At 40.2% G+C, this 27,187-nt stretch overlaps 1 protein-coding gene across 5 annotated transcripts in view; it reads left to right on the top strand.

Moving 5' to 3' along the window:
- Window positions 1-27,187, top strand: part of DLC1 (DLC1 Rho GTPase activating protein) — a 394,038-nt gene that overhangs the window by 231,686 nt on the left and 135,165 nt on the right. The window contains exon 6 of one of the 5 annotated variants that reach the window (XM_081808300.1): window positions 1,805-25,862. The exons of the other annotated variants lie outside the window; for them this stretch is intronic. Coding sequence (XP_081664426.1) covers window positions 1,805-1,815 — 11 coding nt within the window. The 3' untranslated portion in view covers window positions 1,816-25,862. Of the gene's footprint in view, window positions 1-1,804; window positions 25,863-27,187 lie in introns of those variants that run through there. 5 annotated transcript variants of the gene reach the window in all.

Below are 27,187 nucleotides of genomic sequence, written 5' to 3' on the forward strand. Positions count from 1 at the left end.
AACAAAACATGCCTGCAGCGAGGAGCACCAGGTTGGGGAATGTGGAAGGATGACCAGACAGCCCAAAGTGTCTGCCTTACTCTTGTCTTTTGTATGCAGGTGGAACATACAGCAGTCCTGTGAGAGTAACACTGGAAATTTTATACTTAGGATATTATAAATTTGTGAGATGTACATTCGGTAACCAGTTCTAATCCATATGCAACAGTTTGTGCATAACTTTAGCCTCTTCATTTCTGTTTTTTTGTTTTTGGTAGGGTATAAAGGGAAGATAGAGAAATGTTTTTCTTTAGTCCTTCAGTCCTTTTGTACATTGATGACTTAGCACCCAAGACTGTGTTTCCAGCCAAAGCTCTTTGGCACAGCATATAATCATTGCACAACCGAAGATAAACATAGAGGGTAAACTTCAGAAAAATTATTTCAAAATGGTGCCTGAAAATCTATTGTAAATGCCCTTTGCACCATTTAAGACAATAACAACAGTCCATGACTGGTCCCTCTGCTCATACCCCAAGGATTAGCCAGCACATCAGAGCCAAATTTAAGAGTCTGGAAAAGGGGGAAACAAACATTTAATTTGAAAAAAATGAAAGGAAAAAAGAAAGTATAGTCTGGGAAGGGCATTACCAGGGAGGTGAGGGCAAACCGCCGCCTGCTTATACTGCCCTCTTGGAGACGAGGACAATTGAATCCAAGCCACACACCCACTTTCTCAGCCACCGCCACACACATTCCAAGCTCCCATTCTTGTGAGGCCAGTTCACAGAAAATGTTTGTATTTCTGTGACCCTGAGCATGACTCCCAGTTTGCTGTTTAAAGTTTCCCTGAGTGAACCTTCGTGGCCTTGCGTGATTAATCCCTACCACCAACCCACACATACCCCCAACTCTCAAACTTCTTTGTGATTATCTACTCTTTTTCTTTACTCATTTTGTACTTAAGTGAGATACTGAGTTTAATAAGCTTACAATGAGTAATTTGTCCTTGTGTGTACATGCTTTCTTTTCCTTGTCCCAGATTTTTCTCCGTATTCTGACTTAAAATATTTTAACTGATTAATAAAAGACCATTGCTTGAGCTATCCACTCATCTCTACATAAAAGTGCATGTTTTCAAATCACAATAACTTATATAATGTCTCTGTTTTTATACGGAGTCTAGGAAAATGATGTTTGACAACTTTTATTAGGAGAGCAAGAAACTGACCCCAAGACTTTGTGCCAGTTGAGTTCTAAGGGTCAAAAGCCAAGTGCTTTTAATAACTTTTGAAGAGTAGGTAATCCTTGCTCACTTTGAAGACTGAAGCATGTACTAATTGCTTTTGTAAAATAAAGGTGATGTTGCTATAGCTAATGGTCCATGTGGTCATACCCTGGGAAATTTGATCCAAGTATCTTGGGTGGCTTAAGTTGCTGTTTTCATAACATACTCATTGTTTTTTGATTCAGTACAGTTTGGGAGCATCTGAAATTGGTGTCTTTGCTTACCAAAAATCTTTTCTCTAAAACTATCTTTAGATACCTTATCAATTAACTAATAGCAGTATTACCTTTATTAAATATTTTAGAAATCTAAGAAACCCATTTAAGTAATAAAACATTAAAATCACTGTTTAAGGTTTAAAATGTAAAATTACTGTGTGCGCCTCCTGGATCATATTTTCCTCCTCCCTCCTCCCAACTCCCCCTGGAATTCTCCGATCTTGAGCTTGGTGTTGAATCATTCTTATACTGGTTTTATATTCTTACTACATACTTAAATAACCTAAGACAATAATAATTACTGTTTTTCACATTTCAGGTTTGAAGTGATACCATACTGCAGATATCCTTCGGCAATTCATTTTGCTCAGAATTATATTTTTGAGATTTGTTCATGTTGAAGCATAAAGATCATTTATTCTTACTGCTGTTATGTAACTATGCCACAATTTACTTAATCATTCTACTGTTGAGAGGTATTTAGGTTGTTTCCAATTACGTGCTATTACAATTACCTGCTATTAGTAGTACAATCGTTCATACCTCCATGGATTTATGTGTAGAAGTTTCTCTATGGAAGAGTATTCATCGAAGGAGAAAACTTCATAGTCTAAGATACGCACATCTTAAATGGCAAAATTGTTCAACATGTATTACACACCCACCAATGATATATAATACCCAGTATAGCAGAGAAGTTTTCGAATGTTATAAAAATCATAGAATATTTACTTTGAAAAACATGGAAATATAAATGGTATACGTAGGATAGTAAGTCAGTTTTATATATATGTGTGTGTAGATACATATATATGTGCATATATACATATATATTTGCATACATATATAAATGTATATGTTTATATCATATATATAACTATCATGGAAAGTTTTTAAATTTTAATAGAATTAAGCAAAGACTAGATGAGTAAATTTGGAATGAAGATTGTAAATAATAATGTTTCATTTTAGTGTGGTTTTTTAATATAGGTCAAGCTAAAATGTAATTAAGTATCTGTTTAAAGGTGATAATAAAGAAGATATGGGGGATGCGTGGGTGGTTCAGTTGGTTGGGCGTCTGCCTTTGGCTCGGGACATGGTCCCAGGGGCCTGGAACCGAGTCCTGTGTCGGGTTCCTGGCTTGGCGGGGAGCCTGCTTCTCCCTTTGCCTGCCGCTCCCCCTGCTTGTGCTCTCTTTCTCTCTCTCTCTCTCTCTCTCTGACAAATAAATAAATAAAATCTTTAAATAAAAATAAAGAAGATATGGTATATATGTATACAATGGATATTATTCAGCCATAAAAATGAATGAAATCTTGCCATTTACAACAACATGGATGGAGCTAGTGAGTATAATGCTAAGTGAAATAAGTCAGTCAGAGAGAAAAGACAAATACCGTATGATTTCACTCATCAGTGGAATTTAAGAAACAAACAAGCAAAGGGGGGAAAAAAAAGAGACACACACAAACCAAGAAACAGACTCTTAACTATAGAGAAGCTATACAGAAACATGGTTACCAGAGGGGAGGTAAGGTGGGGGGATGGGTGAAATAGGTGGTAGGGATTAAAGAGTGCACTTGTCATGATGAACACTGGGTGTCCTATGGAACTGTTGAATCACTAAACTACACCTGAAACTAATATAACATTGTATGTTAACTACGTAAACTGGAATTAAAAAATTTTTTAAAGGTGATAATAAACATTAAGTTCATTTGTGCCATTCTGAGCCTGTATTTGGGTACAAATGCAGCTGAGGTAGGTGATGAGAATAGAGAATAAAAGGAAAGTCTAAGAATGAGAGGAAGTGAAAATAATGTGGTTCACAGAGAACATCGTCCCAATAACTTATATTAAGAAATGCTTACAAGAATACCTAACAGAATACCTCCCTCCACCATCCCGGATACAAATCTCTTGGAGGCTTCGTGAAGACCAAGGGTTCCCTGGAACCAAGTATGAAAACCTGACAGAGGGGACCAACTATTTGAATGCCATTGAAAAGCAACCCTGTCCTCAAACAGTAGATAATTATCTTTAAGTGGAGGAAGCATTAATTTGCAAAAATAAGCATAGAATTTTTTAAATTTTACCCTATCAGAGGAGTAAATAGTAATAATTTATTTTTTTAAATGTCTTTTGTAAGGAAAGCATCATGTTTTACCATGATGTGCATGGTAAAAACCTGTGTCTCTACCTTAACATTTAACCAGAGAGATACTTCACTCATGATGGTTCTTCAGTTCTGAAGTTTAAGCTACTGAACATGGACATGGAGAATTCTGCACTGGTATTCATCCATCCACCTAGCAGTCTTTCCTCTCATCACATGGATAAATTGGGAGCAACACACTAGATTGTGTTGGGAAGATATCAGATATCTTTAAAATGGGGATACAGTCAGCCCCTCCTAGTTGCCTGGCCATATTGCCTTAAATAATCTCTTTTCATTTTATTAAGGTGACCACAAGTCATCTCTTTACAATGTAAGGTCCAAAAGGAGATAAGTCATACTTTGTAGAACATGTGTTGATTTTCTTCATCATCACATGATTATCCCTTTTCCTCCTAATTTTAATGCTTTTTATCATTTCTCATGGAATATATTCCCCTCAAGTAATTCTTTAAATTCTTTTCTTCAAAATATAAACGACTTTCTCTTCTTTATAGTCTCCTGATTTCAGTTTGAACTGCTCTCTAATGACCATGATTTCTATACCTCATTTACTTATTCTGTCACAATCACCGTCAGCATTATTATTATTTTTAGCACACATGACATGATTGACATTTAGAATGCACACTCTCTCCCATAGCAGTAGCACCCATATCCCAAAAGAGGGGATGGGGAAGAAATTGTAGGAAGGGTTTTTAAGACCCCTTTTTTTTAAGATTCAGAAACAATATGAGATTGAAGGGTTTTTTAAGTTAATTAATTCCAGTATAATTAACATACAGTGTTATATTAGTTTCAGGTTTACAATATAGTGACTCAGCAATTCTATACATTACTCGGTGCTCATCATGATAAGTATACTCTTTTTTTTAAAATAAAGATTTTATTTATTTAGCTGAGAGAGGGAGTGACCGAGGGGGGTGGAGAGAGAGAGAGAGCACAAGCTGGGGGAGAGAGAGAAGTGGGCTCCCTGCTCAGCCCCAATGTGGGGCTCAATCCCAGGACACTGAGCTCATGACCTGAGCCAAAGGCAGAAGCTTAACCGACTGAGCCACCCGGATGCCCCATGATAAATGTACTCTTAATCCCCTTCACCTATTTCACCCATCCTCCCACCTGCTTCCTTCTGGTAACCACCAGTTTGTTCTCTATAGTTAAGAGTCTGTTTTTTGGTTTGTCCCTTTTTTCTTTGTTCATTTGTTTTGTTCTTAAATTCCACATATGAGTGAAATCATGTGATATTTGCCTTATCTGACTTATTTTATTTAGCATTATACCTTCTAGATCCATCCATGTTGTTGCAAATAGCAAGATTTCATTTTTTATGGCTGAATAATATTCCATGGTGTGTGTGTGTGTCCCACTTCTTTATCCATGCATCTATGGATAGATATTTAGGTTGCTTCCATATTTTGGCTATTGTAAATAATGCTGCAGTAAACATAGGAGTGTATATGTCTTTTCAAATTAGTGTTTTCATATTCTTTGTGTGGAATTTCTGGATCATATGATAATTCTATTTTTATCTTTTTGAGGAAACTTCATACCATTTTCCACAGTGGCTGCATCAGTTTGTATTCTCAGGAACAGTGCATGAGGGTTCCTTTTTCTCCACATCTTCCCCACCACTTGTTATTTCTTGTGTTTTTTACGTCAGCTATTCTGACAAGTGTGGGATGGTATCTCCTTGTGGTTTTAATTTGCATTTTCCTGATGATGAGTGATGTTGAGCATCTTTTCATGTATCTGTTGGCCATCTGCATGGCTTCTTTGGAGAAATGTCTGTTTATATCCTCTGCCTGTTTTATTTATTTATTTATTTTATTTATGCATGAGAGAGAGAGAGGCAGAGGGAGAAGCAGGCTCCCAAGGAGCAGGGAGCCCGATGCGGGACTCGATCCCAGGACCCTGGGATCACGACCTGAGCCAAAGGCAGACGCTTAACCATCTGAGCCACCCAGGCGCCCATCTTCTGCCTGTTTTTTAATTGGATTTTTTTTGGTGTTGGGTTGTACATATATTTTATGTATTTTGGATATTAACCCCTTATCAAATACATCATTTGCAAATATCCTTTCCCATTCAGTAGGTTGTCTTGTCCTTTTGTTTTGTGGATTATTTTCTTTGCTGTGCAGAAGATTTTTATTTTGATAAAGTCCCAATAGTTTATCTTTGCTTTTATTTTCCTTGCTTCAGGAGGCGTATCTAAAAAAATGTTGCTATAGCCAATGTCAGAGAAACTACTGTGTGTTCTTTCTTCTAGGATTTTTATGGTCTCAGGTCTCACATTTAGGTCTTTAATCCATTTTGAGTTTATTTTTGTGTATGGTATAAGAAAGTGGTCCAGTTTCCTTCTTTTGCATGTAGCTGTCCCATTTTCCCGGCACAGTTTGTTGAAGAGACTGTGTTTTTTCCATGGGATAGTCTTGCCTCTTTTGTCATAGATTAAAAGATTGAAGTTTTTCTTCAACTTCTTGATATCTAATTTTAGCTGGACACCTAACATGCAGTGCTAGCCTCTGGTCAGTTTTCCTTGCATTGTTATTTAATGCTTGTGTAACCCTATGAAGTAGATTCTGTTATGAACCTTGTTTTACAAATGAGGAAACATGTCCAGAGATGTTATGTATATTGCCAGAAATCACTTGATATGTCCAAAATTGAGCTTCTTCACTTTCTTGTAAAACTCATCTTTTTCACCTCCATTCATGGCAGGACTCCTCTCCTCTGTCATACCGTACATTCCTTCCATCAGCCAATCACATCACTTCTACCTGCAAAATGCGTGGAGAATCCAACCACTTGTTACCACCCTCACTGCTACCACCCTAGGCCAAGCCACCCATCACCTCGAACCTGTATCCTTAACTGCCTCTTAACTGCCTCCCTACTTTCACCCTTGCCCCCTCCTATAATTTATTTCAAATGTGGCAACCAGAGTGACATTTTTAGACATAAATCATGTCCTGTCACTCCTCACCTGAAAACCCTCCAATATCTGTCCCTCACATTCAGAATAAAATCCCTTCTGTGGTCAAGAAGTCCTTACCTGACCCGGGCCTGCCTACCCCTCCTACTTTGCCTTCTTATATTCTTTCCCCAGCTTACTCCATTCTACGTACTTTGGCCTCTTTGCTGTTCCTTGGTAATTGCTGTTCCCTCATCCTAAAACACCCTTTCCTCAGATAGTCACAAGGCTTTCTCCCTCACTCCATGCAAGTCTTCATAAAATGTTTCCTCTACTGAAAGGCCCTTCTGGGTCCCTCTAATAAAGTGACATTCCCCTATCAACCAATTGTAATCCATTTATCCCAGCATGTTGTATATGCTTGCTTATGGTCTCTTTCTCTGTCTAGAATCTAAGCTTCTCTTTGAGGCCAGGAACTCAGTATTGTACACCTAGGTATTCCTAGTGCTTCAAACAGTGCCTGACACACAAACATTTGTAGAATGATTTAATCCATAGACAATTGTATAAACCCAAATGAACACACACATACTGCCAATGCAGAAATGCGTAAGTGAATATTATATATTAAAAGACACCAGTGCATTTTGTGTAGGACCACGTAGAAGGAAAAACAGATACCAGGGAGTAGATGCAACATGTGTACCTCACATTGTTTCTAAATCAATCAAAACACTCAGAAGCTGTTCAAGTCAGCAGCCCCTCCCTTGTAATCACATATATTGCTTTTTCATAAATTATTTCCAGATTGTATTCTTGTTTCAATGTTGATCACTCCTAAAGTTCAAATAATATGAGAGTTACACTTGTATTCATCTATTATCAGTCTCCTTTCTCTCCCTCTCTCTCTCATCTCTCTCTCTCTCTCTGTCCCCCTGCCTACCTATCCATCTGTCTCTCTTAATCTGACCTGTCCATACCTTTACACTCTGACCCCTTATCTTTAACTATCTACTGGACATGACCAGTAAATGTTGGAGGTCTTGCAACATCAGATTCAAACCAGTTCCAAGGTTAACCTCATTCTCTGTTGCTCAGAGTCTGTTCCTCTTCTACGGGCTGCCTTACTTCACTTTCATCCCTTACATTAAGTCAGTCACCAGATCCCATCCCTTCTACGTTCTGTGTCCCTCTGTATCTGCCCCTTCCTTTCTCATCCCATATGTACCACCATGGCACCAACCGCCTTTAACCCCACCTACACAGAGTCAACGTCTTCCAAGCTTCTGCCTGTGACTCCAGCATCATGTAGGCCACCTCCATCTTCATCCTGTCACTGTTTTTGCTCAAACACCTTCAATGGCATGCAATTCCAGGCACATAAAACCAAAACACCTCTACCTGCTGGTGACGATGCTCTGTTATCTGGCTGTGCTTTCTTACATCGTACTTGTCGCCTTACAGTTCCACCAAAGCACTGTGTTCCTTTCTCTATCATTTGCTCCTGTTCGCCAACAAATGTAGCGTGATCCCCTTAACCCAAATCTGCACTTCTCAATTCTCTTGTCTTTATAATGTTTACAACAATGTCAGCCTTTACTGATGTCCTTTTCATCTGAAATCTTGTAGCGCTTACCGATTTTTAAAAGGTTTGTAATTAATTTTATGCTTCTTTTTATTTATTTCATCTTGTTGCTATATCATGTGTTAGTCCTCTCCACCCAACTAGATAGGAATCTACTTGAACAGAAAAAAACCATCTCATGTACTTTATATAGTGCTGGAATGCACCCGCATAGCATACCAGTCCTTTTTTTTCAGGCAGCATACACACACACACCAGTTCAAGTAAGTCAACACTCTCATTGCTTACTCAGAGAAAACAAGTTTACACGCCATTTCAAGTAGGACAGGTGGGAAAGAAACGAGGACAATGTGATGGTTTGGAGAAGTTATGAGATTTAAGACTGAAGTATCTATATAATAATCATAGTAATAATAATAGCAACAACAACAACAAAGCACTGATTCCCCACACCCCAGAGGCAGATTTATAATGAAGGCAGATTTATAATGAAGCTGATGTAATGTCAGGATCCCTCACTTGCCCACTTCCCTATAAGGTCCTAAGGGAACCCTAGCACTGTGTTCACATGTTTTTGTAAAACTTATAAAAGTAAGATATTCTAAGTGCACTCAATTCAGGTCATCATGGATTGTCGGTAGGCATTCGGCATTCATAATTTCTCATGTTGGATGGTACTGAGGTGGCCAAGGCCTTTTGTATCCATAATTTTTGATGCCAAGCACCACTGGAGTGACTGAACGAGTGTTTTTTAATTATGATTTTTATGCTTTTTGTTGTCTCATTATTTCCTTAGTCACAAAATGAAATTGGGTGTTCTAAGGCTAGCTCTAGACTGTTTCCTGCCCATATGAGAAATGACAGAACCCTGGACAAACAGGAAATTAAGTGTCAGAAGAGATAGAAATGAATTTTCATTGAGGACCTACTATATTCCAGCAGTGTACATAAGTCATTGATCTCTTTGAGTGCTGTAATAACTATTTAAGGCAGATAATCATTTTCTCCATTGACAAGTGAGAAAACCCAAGCTGAAAATGTTAAGTAACTTATTGCAAGTCACATAACTAGAAAGAGTTTGAATTTGGAGGTGAGTTCAATTCTCCTGAATCCAAAGCCCATGATGTTCCTAAACATTACAGGACTGAAGCAAAAATCAGGAAGTAGATGTTACAAATAAATTGCGGCATATACGGATAACCATTTTAAGAAACTAACAAAAATTTAAATACCCTCCTATCTACATATTTTTCCATAGTGTATTTATGTAAACAAAATGTAAAAATGTTATTTCTTTTCTGTACTACTCTGTATTCTCTTGACCTGTTACTTCAAGAGATTCAGAGTAAAGTTGCAGTTTCCTTTGTGAAGTCAAGAATTTATAATTTGTCAGTCCCTAAAGAAAAATGTGAAGGAGGGGGAGTCGAAAGATCTGAAGAGTTTGGAGTGTGACGCCTGGGCTATTTATCTTCAGGTGCTGGAATGTTGTGTTTCTGTCACCCTTGCTCTTGTGATTTGCTGCGTGATTCCATTTGAGATAGTAGCCACTCGAAAGCAGTATGAGTGAATTTGAACTTGTTGTGTTTAAGTAATTACTTAATTTTGGCTTCTTGCCATTTAACAGCCTTGGAGAAATCTGTAGTTATTATGTACATATATTTTATTTCAAGGTGACTTTTGATTATTTCCCTCTTGTGTTTTCTTAGATACTTTTGTAGCTAGAAAACAGCTTTGTCATTGCTTTAGTAAAATGCATACAAGCTTGCTACTCTGTTAACACATAGAGAGAGAGAGAGAGAGAGATTGCTATTAAATTCCCATGCATTCAAGCAAGAACAGCTGGTTAGGATTAGGAGAACGTTCTACCTTCAGCATACAGCTTTCCCACAGCTTCTTTCCTCTTTTTATTTTATTTTTTTTCTGGAGCTGACATAAACAAAGTTGGCGTCATATCCTGTATTCAGTTAACATTTTTGATACAATAAAGTTATTTCTCTAAATTATTTTCAATGCTGAGTACAGCAAACATTTCATTATTCAGGAATCTGCTTTTTAACCAGAGCAAGCGTTCACAGGATGACTAAAACATATAAAGTAAATTATATCACACAAGATCATTGCTAGCAATAGCTTTAATTGCTATTCACTTGCTCAATAGGCATGTTAGACTTTTTACCTTTTTTTTTTTTTTTTAAGGTAAGCATATGTGGTCCTGGGAACTGCCTGACAAGATTAGATAGATTTGAAGTCCCTAGGTGGCACAGTTGTTTAAGTGTCCAACTCTTGATTTCAGCTCAGGTCATGATCTCAGAGTCCTGAGATGGAGCCCTGCATTGGGCTACCCACTCAGCGGGGTGTCTGCTTCAGATTCTCTCCTTCTGCCCCTCCCCCCACTCACCTGCTCTCTAGCTCTCTCTCAAATAAATAGATAAATATTTTTTTAAAAAAGATTAGATAGAGAATTCTCGTGAGAGAACTTGGTTTTGTGACACAAGCGACCACCATGGACAAGTTTTAGGACATCCAGGTTGCAGTGCTACAAAAGTTTAGGGTGGAACTTGGTCCCTGATCATATCTTCCAATACAAACAGGACAGCACACAGACCCCAAATTAAATAGAGGGTCCGAGACTGCAAAATGTGTTTAAAGAATATCCCTCATTCTGGGCGCCTGGGTGGCTCACTTGGTTAAGCGACTGCCTTTGGCTCAGGTCATGATCCTAGAGTCCCGGGATCGAGTCCCACATCGGGCTCCCTGCTCAGCGGGGGGTCTGCTTCTCCCTCTGACCCTCTTCCCTCTTGTGCTCTCTGTCTCTCATTCTCTCTCTCAAATAAATAAATAAAATCTTAAAAAAAAAAAAGAATATCCCTCATTCTATACCCTAATCAGTATGTTACTGGTAGACATTATTTACTCCAGATCACCTATAGCCATCTCCAGAGAGCCTGCCATTGTCTCTAGACTAGTTAAACTATTTTAGAAATCTGTGACAATTCAAGTCATTGTTATTGCAATAATGTGGGCTAAGGAAGACCTTGTTTGAATTCTTAGGAATTTTGAAAGTCTAAATTACATAGTAATAAATACATATAATCACTTAATAAACCTCCTTTAAAACTTTTTTTTTCATCCATTCAACCAGGAGTCATGAGTCAGGAGTTTGGATTTGTATTCCCCACTCTGCAACTAAACCGGTTCTGTGAGACAAGCAAGTCAAACCTTATGTAATCCTCATGTTCTCCATCAGGAGAGACAGGGGTATCCATATTTGCTATATGCCTACATATTTGTTCATTGCCGTGCTGCATTGGAGTGAAAAGTATAAGACACGGGCTCTACTCTCAAGACAGGTACATTAACCATTAAACATCACAAAGGGCAGTATTCCTTCATTTAACACATATAAATTGAGTACTTCCTATAGGTTAGGCACCCTGCCACATGCCACAAAGATGGCTCTGGACACCATTAATGTCCCCCAGTGCTGTGGGCATTACAAGGAAGCTGTCCCTGGAGTTGTCTGGAAAGTGATCGTGACAGAGGTGGTGATGGGACTAGATTAATAAATTCGGGCAAATGAGGCAAAGTGCAAGGAGATAAATAACTAATAATGTCATTTATTAAACTTTTATATAGCAGATACTGCTGTAGGCTTTGCATACATTTATAACTGACTCTTGCAAAAATACAGTGAGGTGGATATAACTTTCCCCATTTTATAGTGGATGAAATTTACTTGGCAATATTTTAAACTTACCCCAGCAGGCTGTAGCTCTTCCAAGATCATACAGTAAGTGAGAGAGTCAGGATTTGAATCCAGGGTCTGTGCCCCTAATCAGCACTATTCTGCCTTCTAAGTATTTGTTAAACAAACTCCAGATATTTTGTTAATGCAAAGTGATTTTTAGTCATGTCACAACCCCAGCATATGAAATCACAAAAAAAGAATATCTTTTATTTTCAGAACTTCCATCTATGAGTAACTCAGAAATCTATATCCCTTTTCCTTACTCCTAGAGATCCTTTTTTTTTCTTTCTTTAACTGTAGTTTGGTCTTTCTCCAGTCAGCAGTTTTACCAATGATATCTGGTAATAGAGGGTGTGGTGAGGTTAAGAGACCACTAATGAAAATTTTATGCCATTTTATTTTAATCATCATCCTAAACATGAGCACATGTAGCACAGCCTCATTAGCTATTCGACGTGAAAACTGGACCAGCCATCATTTACACATGCATTCAATATAATGACTAAAGGTGAACAAAAATTTAAGATATGGTTTATCTGCATCCGAATGTCTTCTCTTGTTCTTCAACTGCCTAGAAAATGTGGAGGCATATACATAAAACATAGAAATCAGGATGCTTATCCCAGCAGGCTACAACTAACTGCCCTTGAATGGGTAAGAAGAGCATGCTGACTTATGTCCACATGTCTATTAAGGCTCAGTCTCATTTTTAAATTCCCAATTTCCCTTCTGGCTATTTTTTCTAGGTGTTTTTATTTCCTTTACCTTTTTTTTTTTTTTTTTTTTGGTGGGGAAGGGGAGTTGGGAGGTAGAGGAGAGTGGGAATTCCAAGTAAGAGACCACAACACAAGGAAATGAATACACCTAGAAAGCTGGTGTACTTGTGTAATCCCAAACCTGGTCTCCTAAATATTTGGTAGACTACTTATATCCCTAACCTGTTATGTTTTCAAGGATTTTTGCAAAAAGGATTTTGCAAATTAAAGGGAAGACCGCATTCACCCAAACTTTAGATGGTTACTATAGTTAACATCTGGGCTGTGTCCTGACGTCAGCGCTGCAGTGATGAAGTCCAGATGTTATAACTTAGCAATGTTTTTGTTACTTCTAAGCATTTGCTGCCTTTGTTGGTTTTGTTTTGTTTTGTTTTGTTTTTTCAGACTCTAACTTCTTAATACATAAAGGTATTAGAGAAGGAGGGGAGATGAAATTAGCATATGGCGTGGACCCAGAGTAGCTGAATGCCTCCCCTTTTGAAGCACACTCTCAGGCCATCACAGAACATGCAGCCTGTGGGAAGGCAGGCTCCAGGGCCTGCTGAGATAAGGATATTCCCATTCCGTTGCTATTTTCAGTTAAAACAGTCTATGTGATTGACTAATAAGTCTACTCATGTTTGATACCCGATAGGAAGGAAACAGGAAAAGGAATTAAATCAATAATAAATATTCCAAAATGTTTACAGTTGTTGACTTTTAATCTGATTTTAATTTTATATATCCACATACATATATATCTCTACATATATAAGCACCACACACACACACACACACACACACAGTATTTATTGTTCTAGAAGAGGGGAACCAGCACTCACAACAGCAACCACATTACAGCAGAGCCATTTCCAATGAGCAGCCAAGGACAGGTTGAAAAAGGCACTGTTACTCCCTAACATCCATGTGAAGAAGTTAAGAAAATCTCCCAAAACAATTTCTTCCCTCAAAACCCATTTTAGTTCTATATCCATTAATTTATCTAAAATATTCACATGGCTAATCATATTTTTAACTGATTTCCCTTCTTATGCTAATGAATTCCATATGCATTCCAAACATTTTATTACTTGGTGTTAATAACTCAGCTTTGGTTTAACCTGAAACTATTCTTACAACTTGCTAGGAGTTACCCCAAGTTCTGTTCTATTATTGCAAGTTTTGGGGAACAGATCATATGATAGCTTCCCATTTTTCTCAGTCCTTTAGATGATTTTGTGTGAACATTTTATAGCTTCATTATATTGTTCTTGAAGATGTACAGTGTGGTCTAACAGTGAACATGTTAGTCTATACTTGAATGAGATTACCTTTCTGGTTTCAGTTCTTGAACAGACTTCCATTTTCTGTAAATAAATCCTGAGCCTCAACAGTGGGCCAGGACCGTCTCCCTACTCCCTCTCTTGAGCCATTTCTGTTTGGTCAGGGTCCTTAACAGGACAATTATAATGGGACCTTTTTTTGGAGCATCACATAAAATCTTTGCTTACTTTTCTACATGATGAACCTTTGGATATTTGAAAGCAAGCAAGCAAGATAGCCTCTTATCTCCAGGACATACCTCCTTAATTATTTCAGCATTTTCTTAACTAGGAAAGGTTTCAAGGTCTTTAAACAGTCTCTTTTAGATGCTTTCTAGTTTGTTAATAGTCCTCTTTAGTAAACAAGATACTTTACATGTACTCTGAGCAAGGTAGGATATGGTAGGAATTCCTCCCTTGTTCTAGGCCTTATGACAATATTAGTATAACCTATAATTGCAATACATTTACTCTTCATATCCTTGTCACCTACACCATATTGATGGTTCATTATAAGCTTGTGATCATGTATAAGCAGGAGATCTTTTTAACATGAAATAGAATCCTCAAGCCTTTTGTTTCTGCAGCAGAGTTTTTTTTAGGCCCACATATAAGGTTGGCATATGTCCCAGTCAAATCTAATCTTGTTCATTTTACATATACCTTCCCTTACCCATCATTTCAGCCTATTGAGATAATTCGGAGTCTTTATCTCTTCATATATTAGCTTTTTATTTCAGCTTTGTGACACTCATAGACTTTATAAGCATGCCACCTGGAACTTTTAGTCAGGGACTTTGGCCTTAATTTAATCAAAATACTACTTAGGATATGATCAATGACAAAACAGAGATTTCTCTTTAGGTCCGTATTCATTTTTAATTGTCAATACTCCCTACAAGCCAGTTGCTCAGCCAAAATATGACTCTATCTAACTGTTCCAGCACCCATTCAGTCTAAAAGAACATCATTAAGATTTTGCAAAATGCTTTGCTGATATAAGGAGGCATGCCATTTCTCTGATTTACTCGTGTAATAACTTTATAAAATGGAATCAGGTATTATTAAGAATTGCTTTTTTGTTTAATTCTTGCATGTTTCAATATTTTTACTCCAACTATGTTATCTTTAATAATTAGCATGTACCTTTATTTGTATAGTATTTTACACTTAAAAAAATACTTCAACATAAATCACATTCATAAAATCCTTTTAAACAGATTAAGAAAACATATATGATTATCTTTGTTTTATTTTTTTAAAGATTATTTTAAAGAGAGAGAGAGAGAGACTTGCAGGGGAGGGACAAGGGGAGGGAAAGAGAGAATCTCAATCAGACTCCCTGCTGAGCATGGAGCCCAACACGGGACTTGATCTCAGGACCCTGGGCCAAAATCAAAAGTCAGATACTTAACCAGCTGAGCCACCCAGGCACCCCTGATTATCTCCATTTTAAAGATTAAGAAACTGAAGTTCAGAGAGGTGGCTAGAATCCAGATCTTGTTATTTTAAATACAGTTTTGATTTTTGTTTTTTGTTTTTTTTCCATGATACCATAGCTAACAGGATTCAATTGCATTCTATTTGCATGGTTAGGTGCTCAATGAATATTTTTTGAATAGATAAATTCGTTCAAAAAATCTTTCTATCCAAGGACTTTGCCTCAAAGCATTTTGCCATTTAAAAGAGCTGGCCAATTTCTCCAAGAACAAAAATTAAGCTCCATTTTACTAGCAAGTGCAGTAACAAGAGTTGAACGTGTAAATAAATACAGTAGGTAATTTTTTAAGAGTCTGTATGTGTGGTATTTTTAATATTTAGAACTGTGTTTTCCAAATCCTGGCTTACAGACTGGTGCCAATCCAGGTTGAAATTCCCAATGATCTGCAGTAAAATGAGAAAATAAGAGGTAATTGTTATCAACTGAATTGTGTCCGCACCCCATGTATATGTTGAAACCCTAGCCTCCAATGTGACAGTATTTGGAGATGTAATCCGTAAGGAGGTAATCAAGGTTAAATGAGGTCATAAGGTTGATGTCCTTATAAGAAGAGCAAGAGATACTAGGAGTGAGCTCACACAGAGGAAGGCCATGTGAGGACCCAGCCAGAGACAGCTGTCTGCAAGCCAGGAAGAGAGCCCTCACCAGAAACCAACCCTGACAGCCACCTTGATCTTAGACTCCCAGCCTCCAGAGCTGTGAGAAAATAAATTTCTGTTGTTTAAACAAACACCCAGTCTGTGCTCTTCTGTTACGGCAGCCCCAAGCTGACCAACAGCAATGTACTGAATTTTTAATTGTATCAAATGTACTCAGTTTAAAACCCTGTCCTTTTTCTGCCCTTCTTACTTTTTTATTGTTATTAATATATCCTCACTTATGAACTAGGGTGATGATAGAGGTTGGTTTTGGGTGATGTAGATTAATACATTCACTTAAGATAGTAAAGGTTAGCAGTTCAATCCTGTGCCCATATAGTTTGGAAACGTTACTAGTCTATGATATCGGTAAGCGTTAGAGGAGACCGTGTGAGGGTAGCAGTGATGATCTGACTTCAGCTGACTTCAACCAGGAGAACTCTGATCTACAAAGAACTAAGATCTTTGCGAAGCTTAGTGCAGCAGATGGGAACAATATTCTTCTGGCAGGGAGCAGCAGTATTTTGGGTCAAAAATGATCAAATCATATTAAAGCTTTGTAGAAGCAATATTGAGTGGAGCAGAATCATTTGGTAGAACTTTATATGGAAATGTGTATTCAAGAAACCCCTCTTGATCCTCTCCCACGTGCCAGGCAGTGTCAGGCAGTGAGGATACACCAGTGACCGTGGCACATCCCATGCACAGAAGGGGCTCACTGTCTCGTGCTCAAGACAGTGAGGGGAGTGCAGTGGTAGGAACGGGGCCAGTGTCCCAAAGCAACTCCAGATGAGGCCTCAACGTCCTGGCAGGCAAAGATATTTCAGGGAGAGTGGATGGCATCCAAAGACGCAGGAAGTGGTCACGTGTGTGAAGGAGGTGACAGCATCAGTGGAGACATTTGCCTGAAAAGGAAAAAAGAATGGTAAATGGGGATAGTTTGGGGTGGGAGATAATGGCTTCGGGGTATGTTCTGGTTTTCTGTTTATTGCTATTTTTGTTATTTTGGCTCGGGTTGTTTGTTTTTTAATCAGGGCGAGAGAGACAGGCTGAGGGGAAGTTGCCAGTTAAAGTAGGGGTGGGGTGGGGGGAAGAAATGGAAGCTGAAACTCTGAGTAAGGGCTAAGAACATTGTTGAGGTAGGAATTGAGATAGGTGAAAGGCACAGTGAAGGAAAGTCTTCGTTAGGAGGCGTGCAGCCCCACCCCGAGACCAGTGGAAATGGGACAGAGATTGCTGTGGCAACAGATAACTTGACAAGGAGTGTCTGGGGAGCTGAGAGAGACCACAGCCCACGGCCTCAACTTTCTTACTGCAGCCCCTGACAACACAGTCTGCTAAAAATGGATCGGGGCTTGAGATGAGTGGGGGAGGTTCAGAGGAATCGAGGAGGAATGGAGAGGGTCAAGTCCAAAAATGAGGTTAGGGTGCTTGAATTGGTGATGACTGTTATTTGCAAAGCATTGGCATTTTCTCCAGTAATAATTTGCTACCTTTTCAGGGGAGAGAGGGAAGAAAGGGGGGATTGCGGGTTTAATTCCGTGTGGAGGTTTTCCTGGTTGAAGGCACTGAAGAAGCAAGAATCCAGGGAATTGAAGGTGCATGCCAGGAATAAATAACAGGCACAACCAGAAACCCCCTGTGGGCAGGAGATAGGATGGGAGGCTGCGTCCAGATGGGAGACTGAGTCCACAGTTGAAGACTTACGAAAGAATGATGCACTGTAGGGAATAAAATGGCATAGATAGATGCCCAGTGATGGCCTTGGAGTTGCAAGGTTACAGTGTGTGTAGGCTGTCTACCAGGACCTTGCCTCTTCTGATGAGGCTGCCGAAGTTGGAGGGAAAGGGAAATGTGTGAACCGAGTGCTAGTCTTCAGTGAAAAAGGAGGAGCAATGGGAGATGCTCGACTGAGAAGAGACCGGCGAATAAGGACTGGGAGACAGCAGCTGAGAGAACTTCTCAGAAGCCAGAGAAAGCTGCACAAGAAGAGGAGGGGGCAGGAGTGGCCTGGGTTTTCCATTAGGACCAGGAGGTGGGGAAGCTGCTGCCCAAGTTGGGGATGTGAGAGAGCACGGGGAACAATGAAGTGAGGCCAGTGGCCCAGGAACAGGGGGTGGGAGGAGGGGAAAGCCAGGAGACAGGAGTGAGGGAGTGCCACGCAGCAAGGTGGGAGAGATGCTTTTGTGACCTCCTGAGCACCTGCCCAGGCCGACACAGCTGAGGACCAAAAGTAACCAAGGGCCTGCCTTCCTGGAGCTTCGGCATCACACGGTTGGCCGTTCATTTCATAACTAAAGATTACAGAGAGCAGAGGCATGGTCTCAGGTCAGGGCAAAACTATAGCTAAGCATTTACACGTTGCTTACCCGAAATTGCCATAAGCAATCTCCCACTAAAATGAATGCAAACCAGAAGGTGCTTTCAGCTTGGAGCAGTTCCAGGTAGGACTATGAAGCTAGTTACAATATTATTAAAATATTGCTCAGTTTGGTTAGAAAATTATTCTAGAACCATTGTTAGCCTTAAGTCTGTGATAATTCATCTTAAATACAAAGCAGGTCTGTTCTTTGCCCTTGTTGGAGCATACCTGTAACATACCTTGGAAGTCAGGTATTTGTGCCAATTTGGGGCAGTCAGACATCATGGTTATGACAAGCGGTATTATGTGACAACTAAGAATAACTGGTGGGGTTTCAGTTCTCATTCTGCCACTTACATAATGTGGGTAACTATGGACAGGTTCCTTAGCCTCTCTGTGCCTTAGTGTCCACATCTGTAAAATGGGCATGACGTTAGCGCATCTACCACACAGGGTTGCTGTGAAGATTAAGTGAGTCACAAAAAGCAAAGCACTTAGAAAGCTGTCTGGCACATTGGAAGTGCTAAATAAGTGTTAACAGTTACTATAATTGCACATAATGTGACGCGCTTCGAAAGGTATCATATTGTCTATAGTCAGTCCTGCTGGCAAAGTATTGGCCGTGCTGTCTTTGCAGTTGCAATCCTGACCTAGTAACAACTGTGCCAAATTGCACAAGCAGACAGTCATGTTTGGCAGTGCCTGAAGTTTTGACTGTTAATGGAACAACTGGAACTTTTACTTGGCACCCAACCAAACAATGAATCGTTGTCATCATCTCAGCAGTATTTTTGCCTCTTGTCTCTTGATTTGCAGTGGTCATGCATTAAATACCTGTGAAAAGCAACTTACTTCTGGGCGATAGGTGAAACTCCTCGCAACGGGATTAAGGACATGGGATATCTGGATGGTATGCTTGTTAACAGCGGAGTCTGTTTCTGCCTGTATTTAAGAGAGACACTCAGTCTGGGTTTTGTTCAGCAGAGTTTTGCAATCAAGGGTCACTTCTAGGTGGGGCACTGTACTGACAACAAAACAGGAATGAACAGTATTTATGATCTAAATGATGGGATGCATTGGCCTGATGCACTGCTTTGTTCATTCAACAAATATTGTAAATATGTTTCAGGTACTGTGCTAGACCCTAGGACATAGCCCTGCTCCCTAGACTATCTGCAGATACTTAAATATGGACTCAGACAAGTGTGATAAAGAGATGAGCAAGCCAGTGGTATGCAAGTGAGTGCTGGATGATGGAATGTGGTCGTGTGAAGAAAAAATCATTTGACTTACTCTACTTTCATAGGTGTCTTTATTACAAACACGGTTGGAATCTAGATTGGTGTGGACTGCTATCCGTGTACTCTTTGGTCAACAAGATTTCTGAGTGGTATTCATTTTGAAATATTTTTTTGAGCACCAAATTCTTCTATTTCAGATGAGGTACACACACGTAAACACAATCCAGGATGCTGCCGTATGACCGAATCTAGCCAATACCAGGAATCCTGGTAAATGTTGAACCATTAGGAACTTCACTCTATACTAATGGTATTTCTATTGTCATCTTAATTCCTAATTTTCTGTTGATCAAATCAATCCTATCTAAATAGTTAGCTGGGAATCCTATAGAAAAAGAAAGTCCAAGATATTTAAAAAGGCATGCTTTCAGACCTTTAGAAGCAAAGTTTTTTTTCTCCAAATGAAAACTGCATAAACGAAAATGTATCTTTAACTTCAGTTTCTTCCTTTAATTTGCCATTGTTGCAAAGGGCCTTTAAAACTCTCAGTTCCAGGCAGAAGTATGACTGGATTCCTTCTACCTGCCCAACTGCCTTCTCTCATAATTATGCGTCCTCAGGACCACCTCCCTGGTCCAAGTTTTAGCTTCTTCTGCAGGTTGTTTAAAGTGTTATTTAAAGCATCTTACAACGTTTTACATCCACCTGAATAACGTCTGATGGCAGGGTCTGGGGTCTGGACAGAATTGAAATTTGGAGCCCCTGAGACAATGATTTGGGTGCAAGGAGTATATTTAGGATGTGGCCCCAGAGACACACTGAAGGAAGGAGGAGAGCTCGGAAAGTGAGGGGAGCCTACGAGGGGCTAGCAAGCAGCTTGCAGCCGGGATCCTGTGTTCCAGCTACCCCAGTGCAGAACTGCCCCGGAAGTCAGCCATGTAAAAGCTCCACCCACGATGCTCGCAGACTGCATGTCAGGAGTTAGGATGGGCACGGGGGCCTCTGCCTCTCAAGGTCTGGGGCCTCCACTGGAAAGTTTCAAAGACTGGGATGCCTCCACAGCTGGGGCTGGAATCACCTAGATGTTTCTTCAGCGGCGTCTGGGGGTGGATGGTAGCTGCTGGGTGGCACCTCGGCTGGGGCCCAGCAGAGCACCTACACGTGGTCTCTTCACACGGCCTGGACTTCCTCCCAGCACCGCAGTCTCGGGGCAGTCAAGCTCCTTACAAGGTAGAACAGGGCCCCAGAACGAATGTCCCAGAGAACAAGGCCAAGCAGCCTCAACTTTTCTAAGCCAACTCTTCTAACCACATTGTGTTGGTTACAAGCAAGTGATGATCCTGCCAGGGCGCCTGGGTGGCTCAGTCGTTAAGCGTCTGCCTTCAGCTCAGATCATGATCCCAGCGTCCTGGGATGGAGCCCTGAGTCCAGGGAGCCTGCTTCTCCCTCTCCCTCTGCCCACCCCCGCTTGTGTGCGCTCCTCTCTCTCTCATTCTGCTGTCTATCTCTCTCAAATAAGTAAATAAAATCTTTTTTTTTTTTTTTAAGTGATGATCCTGCCCTAATTTAAGGGGAGGGAAAAATAGAGGTCAATTCTCAGTGGAAGTATGTCAAAGAATTTCTAGCATTTTTTCTAAAAACGTGTTACACACCAAAAAAATCTGTCACAGTGTAGGCAACCATTTCCTTCTTGACTAGAAGCATCAAAGGGAAGGCAAAATATGAAATAACAAGGAATTACAATATAACGAGTAGATAATTACAATATAACATAACATAGGGTGATCAGAAACAGGTAGGTACAAAGTATAATAGGATCACAGAGGAGTGACACTTAGCTTCGTCATGGGTTCAGAGAAAATGGATTAGCGTCAATCCAATGGAGGTAGGGAGGAGATTTCAAGTAGGAGAAATAAAAGCAGCCGCTCGGTGTATGCAGTTTGGTAAAGTGGAATGTGGAGAGTGGCAGGTGAAAGTGGAAATGGAAGGTCATGAGAAGTCTTGAGTGTCATATTAACAGGCCGGACCTTATTTTCAGGCAGTGAAGAGTCATTAAGGGTCATTGTCAGTATCTAGAGTAAAGATTATGAAAGCCTGAACGGAGTATATAGCTGGAGCTAACTAGTAGGAGGTGGATTTGAGAAATATTTAGTACGTAAAATAATCCTGGGGGGTTAATTGGGTGGGTGGAGTGTAGGTTTGCCACCAGGTTCTGACCCTGGGTGCTTGGAGGTGTGCTGGTTCCAGTGAGACAAGGAATTGTGTAGGATGAATTGGTTAGGGAGGAGACGGTGAGGATGAGGTCCCTGTGGCAGTGCAGGTGCCCGTGGCCAGTGGTCGCATGTGTGTCTGAGTCTAAACTTGGGAAAGAAGGCAGGGCAGGAGAGATCAACTTGGGAATGATCAGCAGATAGGAAAAGAAAGAGAAAGTCTAAGAAGGATACATGGAAAAGACAGAGCAGCTTTTTTGGCTTCAAGAATGCAGATGTTGCTAATAACTTGAAGTAGTTCAATTTTCTTGATGATGAAAACAAAGTTCCATGTTGAGAGAAGGTGGAGCCCAAATACTGAGAACAATTTTTAAAACAAAGAGAAACAACAAATATGGATCCTACAAAGGGGGGGATGATAAAGTTTTCTCTGTTGGTACTGTGCAAGTCTTTGTAATTGTTCCCAATGCCCTCTACTTGTCCTCAGAAATTCTAACCCTGAGTCCCACTCATGAAATAGGTGAAAACATTGCTAAAAACATGTTAGGGTCATACTCTGTATAATCTCAAACACTGTCACAGTTGACTTCGTTCCTTCTGATCCACATACATATTGCAGAATCACTAAACACGAAAATCATTAACCATCTCCAAATTTAAATCTTCACAAATGGAAACATCTATAATGAAATGGAAAGAGGTTCTCTTTTTTTGTCTTTTCCCTTGGTGTTTAGTATTCATTATTCCAAAACATCTCAACAATCCATATTTGTGTGTTAGTATGAGTTTCCACCAGGCTTCCTCTGTAAATCTTCCTTACTTTTCTTGAGTTTGAATGACAAAGAATTCAGAATATTGATGCCCTAAGAAAGATGTTTTTCCAAGAGGAATTGGCAGAGGAACAGAATGTGTTTGAAGACCAGGAAGACAAGAAGACCAAGCCTGTCCTTCATATGATCAGGTGCTTGCCTTACTCAGTATAATTACTGTCATGTAGGCATGCACAAGTTTGGGTTTTTGTTTTTTGTTTTTGTTTTTGTTTTTTTTTCCACCCATAAAAGGGTTTCTCCTAGTTAAAAGGGTTGAAAAACCACTGGTTAAGATAATCCTAATCTATGGATAATCCCCACATCTTCCCTTCAATGGCTCCAATTGCCTTCCCCAAGAAAGCTCCCATCAGAGCTCCTAAGGGTGAGCCAAATGGACAGATCTAAGCTTTGCCCCCTCTTAATGAAGCATAGCAAATGACCAAAAGGCAAGCTGCTGAAAGAGAAATGAAAGGAACCCAGGGTCTGTATATTCCAAACTGGCTAATTGGCCCCTGAAAGATAGTGAGTGGTGTGCTAATGCCTCTTACTTCCTAACAGCTCAGCAGGGCCTCCATGGAAGAATCCAGCACCAACTGGGGGGGGGGGGGTCACTGCAGAAGGAGAGATTCTCGACGGTGTCCTTTGTCCCTGTTGAAAGAACTGAAAGCCCCTCTTCACAGTGTTACTTTGCCATTTAGAGGGCTTGGGGGTGAAGGGGAAGAAGGAAAGGGGAAAGCTTTTCTTACATTTTCTCTGCCACGTTCATAGAGACTCCTACCAAAATATTAATTTTTGAGATATCTTCCTTTTATGGTCTCCCAGTTGAACTTGATCTATAATATAAAAACATACAACAGGGTATAATGAGTTTGGAAACCAGAAACCAAGGAAAAAGGAAAATGTGGCCCCAATCGGGCTGAGAATTTTAGCATAGGAAAACTTGTATACTTGTGTGATGTAGCCTCCTGCACATTCACACTCACGGTGTCTACAGTGGATATTTGCATACTACTACTCACCTAAGTGGCCTTTTCTTAACTCTTAATTGAAAGCACTTCTCACCTCTTTGGATAATTTGCAAGCATCTGCTTTCGTGTCAGGTGAAGAGAAATTCGGAGTGTGTGCTTGCGAGGATAATATAAATCCCCAGTGTGACCTCCCAGAGCCCCTTTATGGAGGTGTAGTATCTCTCAACCAAACGTTGAGTCTATGCAAGAATAACGGGTGGAGAAGAGCCCCACTGCCTCCCTCTCTCCTCATGCATTTACTTCCCTTTTCCCTTCGACCTTCCCTACCCTCTCTGTCTCAGCCTCTGGAGCCTCATGAGAAGTGAGAGCCTAATACTGTCCAGAACAACTTATAATCTAATACTTGGCATGCCAAACCACACTCACCTGCTGACCGTGAGACAGTGTGAAATCAACAGCCCAGTCTGTGTTGGGAAAGGATCAGATTTTACACAATTAGGGGTTTTTCCCATTCAGAGCAAAGATATTTTCAAATCAAAGAGAATATGTATATTTCCATTTGAATAAAAATCGGTCATTAATAACTTGGTTATCCAGAGTTGCTTTAAAACAAACAAACAACTTCACCCAGTGGTCTTTGCATCCTTTTCTCCTACCAAAATTAAAAACATCTTAAGGAAAGGTAGATGAACTTGTCCATGTGACCGTCCCATGACACAGATGAAGGTCATTTTTATGTTCCTTCGAACTGTACCTTTGCATCTGGTTAAGCTTCTTACGTGTTCTAAGGCCTCTGAGACTTAGGGGCCACTCTTATGGGAAAAGAGCAAGTCCCATCTGGTAAATGGCACAGAGGTACGCCCTGGTCTCCAGAGACATTACTCAAAGTGAAACTTCCATAGTAGGCTGAAGTTTGTTCCTTTGGAAGTTTCCATAAAGAGCTCAGGAAAAAAGAAAAAAAAAAGTCGCCCTAATCTTGTTCCCATGCATCTACTCTCCATTTGAAGATGAAGATTATTTATGTTCAGGGGGTACTGCGGCCCCTTAGATGGCTCTCCAGAGGCTGAGGGCCGAAGGGATGCACTAATGTTTATCACTGGCACGAGAACAAGCATCACAGAAATGCAGGATCCTTGGCTCGCCTCCCAAACTCTGCGTTCTCTCTGACTGACTTCAAGCCGCTTTGTAAATGGTGGTGTTGTTTGAGGAGAACATTTTCTCACTGGGTTACAGTTCTATAGGAGTTGATTTTTTAACACTCCTCTTCTGGAAAACTTCCCATTTCTAATACTTCCCTTCGCTGGGTTCCCCTTTGAAGTAGGAGAACATGGCACAGGCCAGAGATTACATATCAGGATCGTTTCCCTCTTGAGCTCTGTGCCCGTGCGTGAGTGTGATTGTGCGTCTGAGTTGGTTAATTGTTTTGTTGGGTCCTAAGAGCGTGGTATAATGTTGGCCAGGATCCTGGATTCAGTCCCCGAACATTTCACACTGAAGAAGCCTGCTTTGCAGCTACAGATCCAGCCCACATCCCCAAATGATACCAAATCATTTGGCAGCTACATGCGTGTGGTCAGTTGCAGAGCATGGCGTGCCGGACCCCAGTCTGGTCTTGCCCTTACCTGAGGTTCTGGCGGTATAACCCAACATCAGCACCTGGCTTCAGTTATCTTGGATTCCCCTCTATTCCACACACATCTGTAGCAATTCCTTTCCCCTGTAATGTTCACCCTGGTCTTCACCACCGATTTGATACTATGTGATGTGATGTTAAGAAGCCTCCCAGCCAGTTGCATGTAACTCTTGTAGTTGTTTCTTCACAGTGAGCAGTAGATAAAACATTTGCAAGTTGTTCTTGCAGACTAGAGATTACAAAACCTATTACCCTAGGTAGATAACACCCCAAATCCTCCTGGCCGATCTCCTTTTTATATAAAAAGAGAAAAACCAGGTGGCTGTATATTCAGAAACTGACTTCCAGATCATACCACATTGCCGGTTTTGTTCTGACATTCCGACTAGACTGCGCTCTGAAGGCAGGGACCTGTCTTAACTTAATCATACGCCGCCCTACCACCCGACAAAGTGCAATGCACACGCGAGGCTCAGCAGATGCCTTGCTCAGCTTCTGATCGTTCCAAAGTAAGTACATGCCCCTCCTGAAAAAACACCTCAAAGGACATGTACCTCATTGGGGAGGAATGACTTTTACGAGCTTCCTGGAAATTAGGCCGATTCCCTTTGCTAACTGTGTAACCCAGGGCCACAGTTGGGCAGGATATGCCCAGCTCAGGGGCTCTCAGCCAAGAGGACACCTGGGAGCAGGAGTCCAGCCTGTCCCTGGATCTCTAAGCCCTGGGGGGGAGACAGCTCCAGCTGAAGAAGGGAGGCCTTTTTCTAATTTGTTAAAAGGTACCGATACCTCACTAAGCCACACACCTACGGGGCAGTGTCTCCTGAGAGGGCACCTTTTCCCAATTTATGGTTTTGTGTGGGTTAGCAAGTTTCAAGTATAACATAGGGAAAGGAAAGATGATCAAAATTAGTTTAGCGAGCTGAGAGATTTTAGTTTTCTTTTATCACAGAGTCTATATAGATTTCTTTTTAAGATTTCCTTTAAAAATATAAAAATACATCTGACTACCAATATAAATGCATGTGTTAACATATGTATATTTATACGCAAACACACACACAGAACTTGATATGGGGTAAAAATGAAGATAACTGCAAACGAAATTTTTAGGAGCACAGAGCTGCCCAATATTTATTAACTTACTCAAAAGGATGTCAGAAGGAAGCATTTTTACCTGTTCATGATTCCTTCACTTATTCATTTATTCTTTCCATTTGAATAAAAATCGGTCATTAATAACTTGGTTATCCAGAGTTGCTTTAAAATGTGCAACCTTGTGGTCAGAAAGGCCAGCAAAATGCTAGGGAGACAGAGCAGTGGAAAGCTTCATTCTCTCCTTTCAAAACAACTAACGGCATCTAAGGACTGCTGTGTGAGAATAATTTGTGTATCATCATAAAAGACCAGGGTTGGAAGGGACTTCGTAGCCATCTAAACAATCAGTCTCTTCACTTCACAGAGAGAAAATTGAAATCTGAAAAGGTGCAATGATTTGTATTTTATTTCTTGTTTTAGAAATGTCAAATTATTTTCAGAAGCTACCATGTCTCCTCTTTCTCTCTGACTCAGAAGTCAGAAACATCTACCATGGCTTTGTTTTTTCCCTGCACTTAACATTTCACCTGGGGAAGCAGTAAATCCTTTTAGGTAGAGATAATCTCATAATATTGATCTCAAGTTGCATTGGTTTCGATAAGCTCTTAATAAAAAGTGATTTTCCTTGCACTGCACACAATTTATCATAAATATTCCTAATTTATTCTTTTGGCTCCATCCATCTCCAAAGCGAGTACAATAAGATTTACTTCTCTCGGAGTTGTAACAGGAAGATTGTTAGAGT

The sequence above is a fragment of the Leptonychotes weddellii genome, chromosome 2 (genome assembly GCF_054177405.1).
Source record: "Leptonychotes weddellii isolate Sample4059 chromosome 2, ASM5417740v2, whole genome shotgun sequence".
In the NCBI taxonomy this organism is placed as follows: Eukaryota; Metazoa; Chordata; class Mammalia; order Carnivora; family Phocidae; genus Leptonychotes; species Leptonychotes weddellii.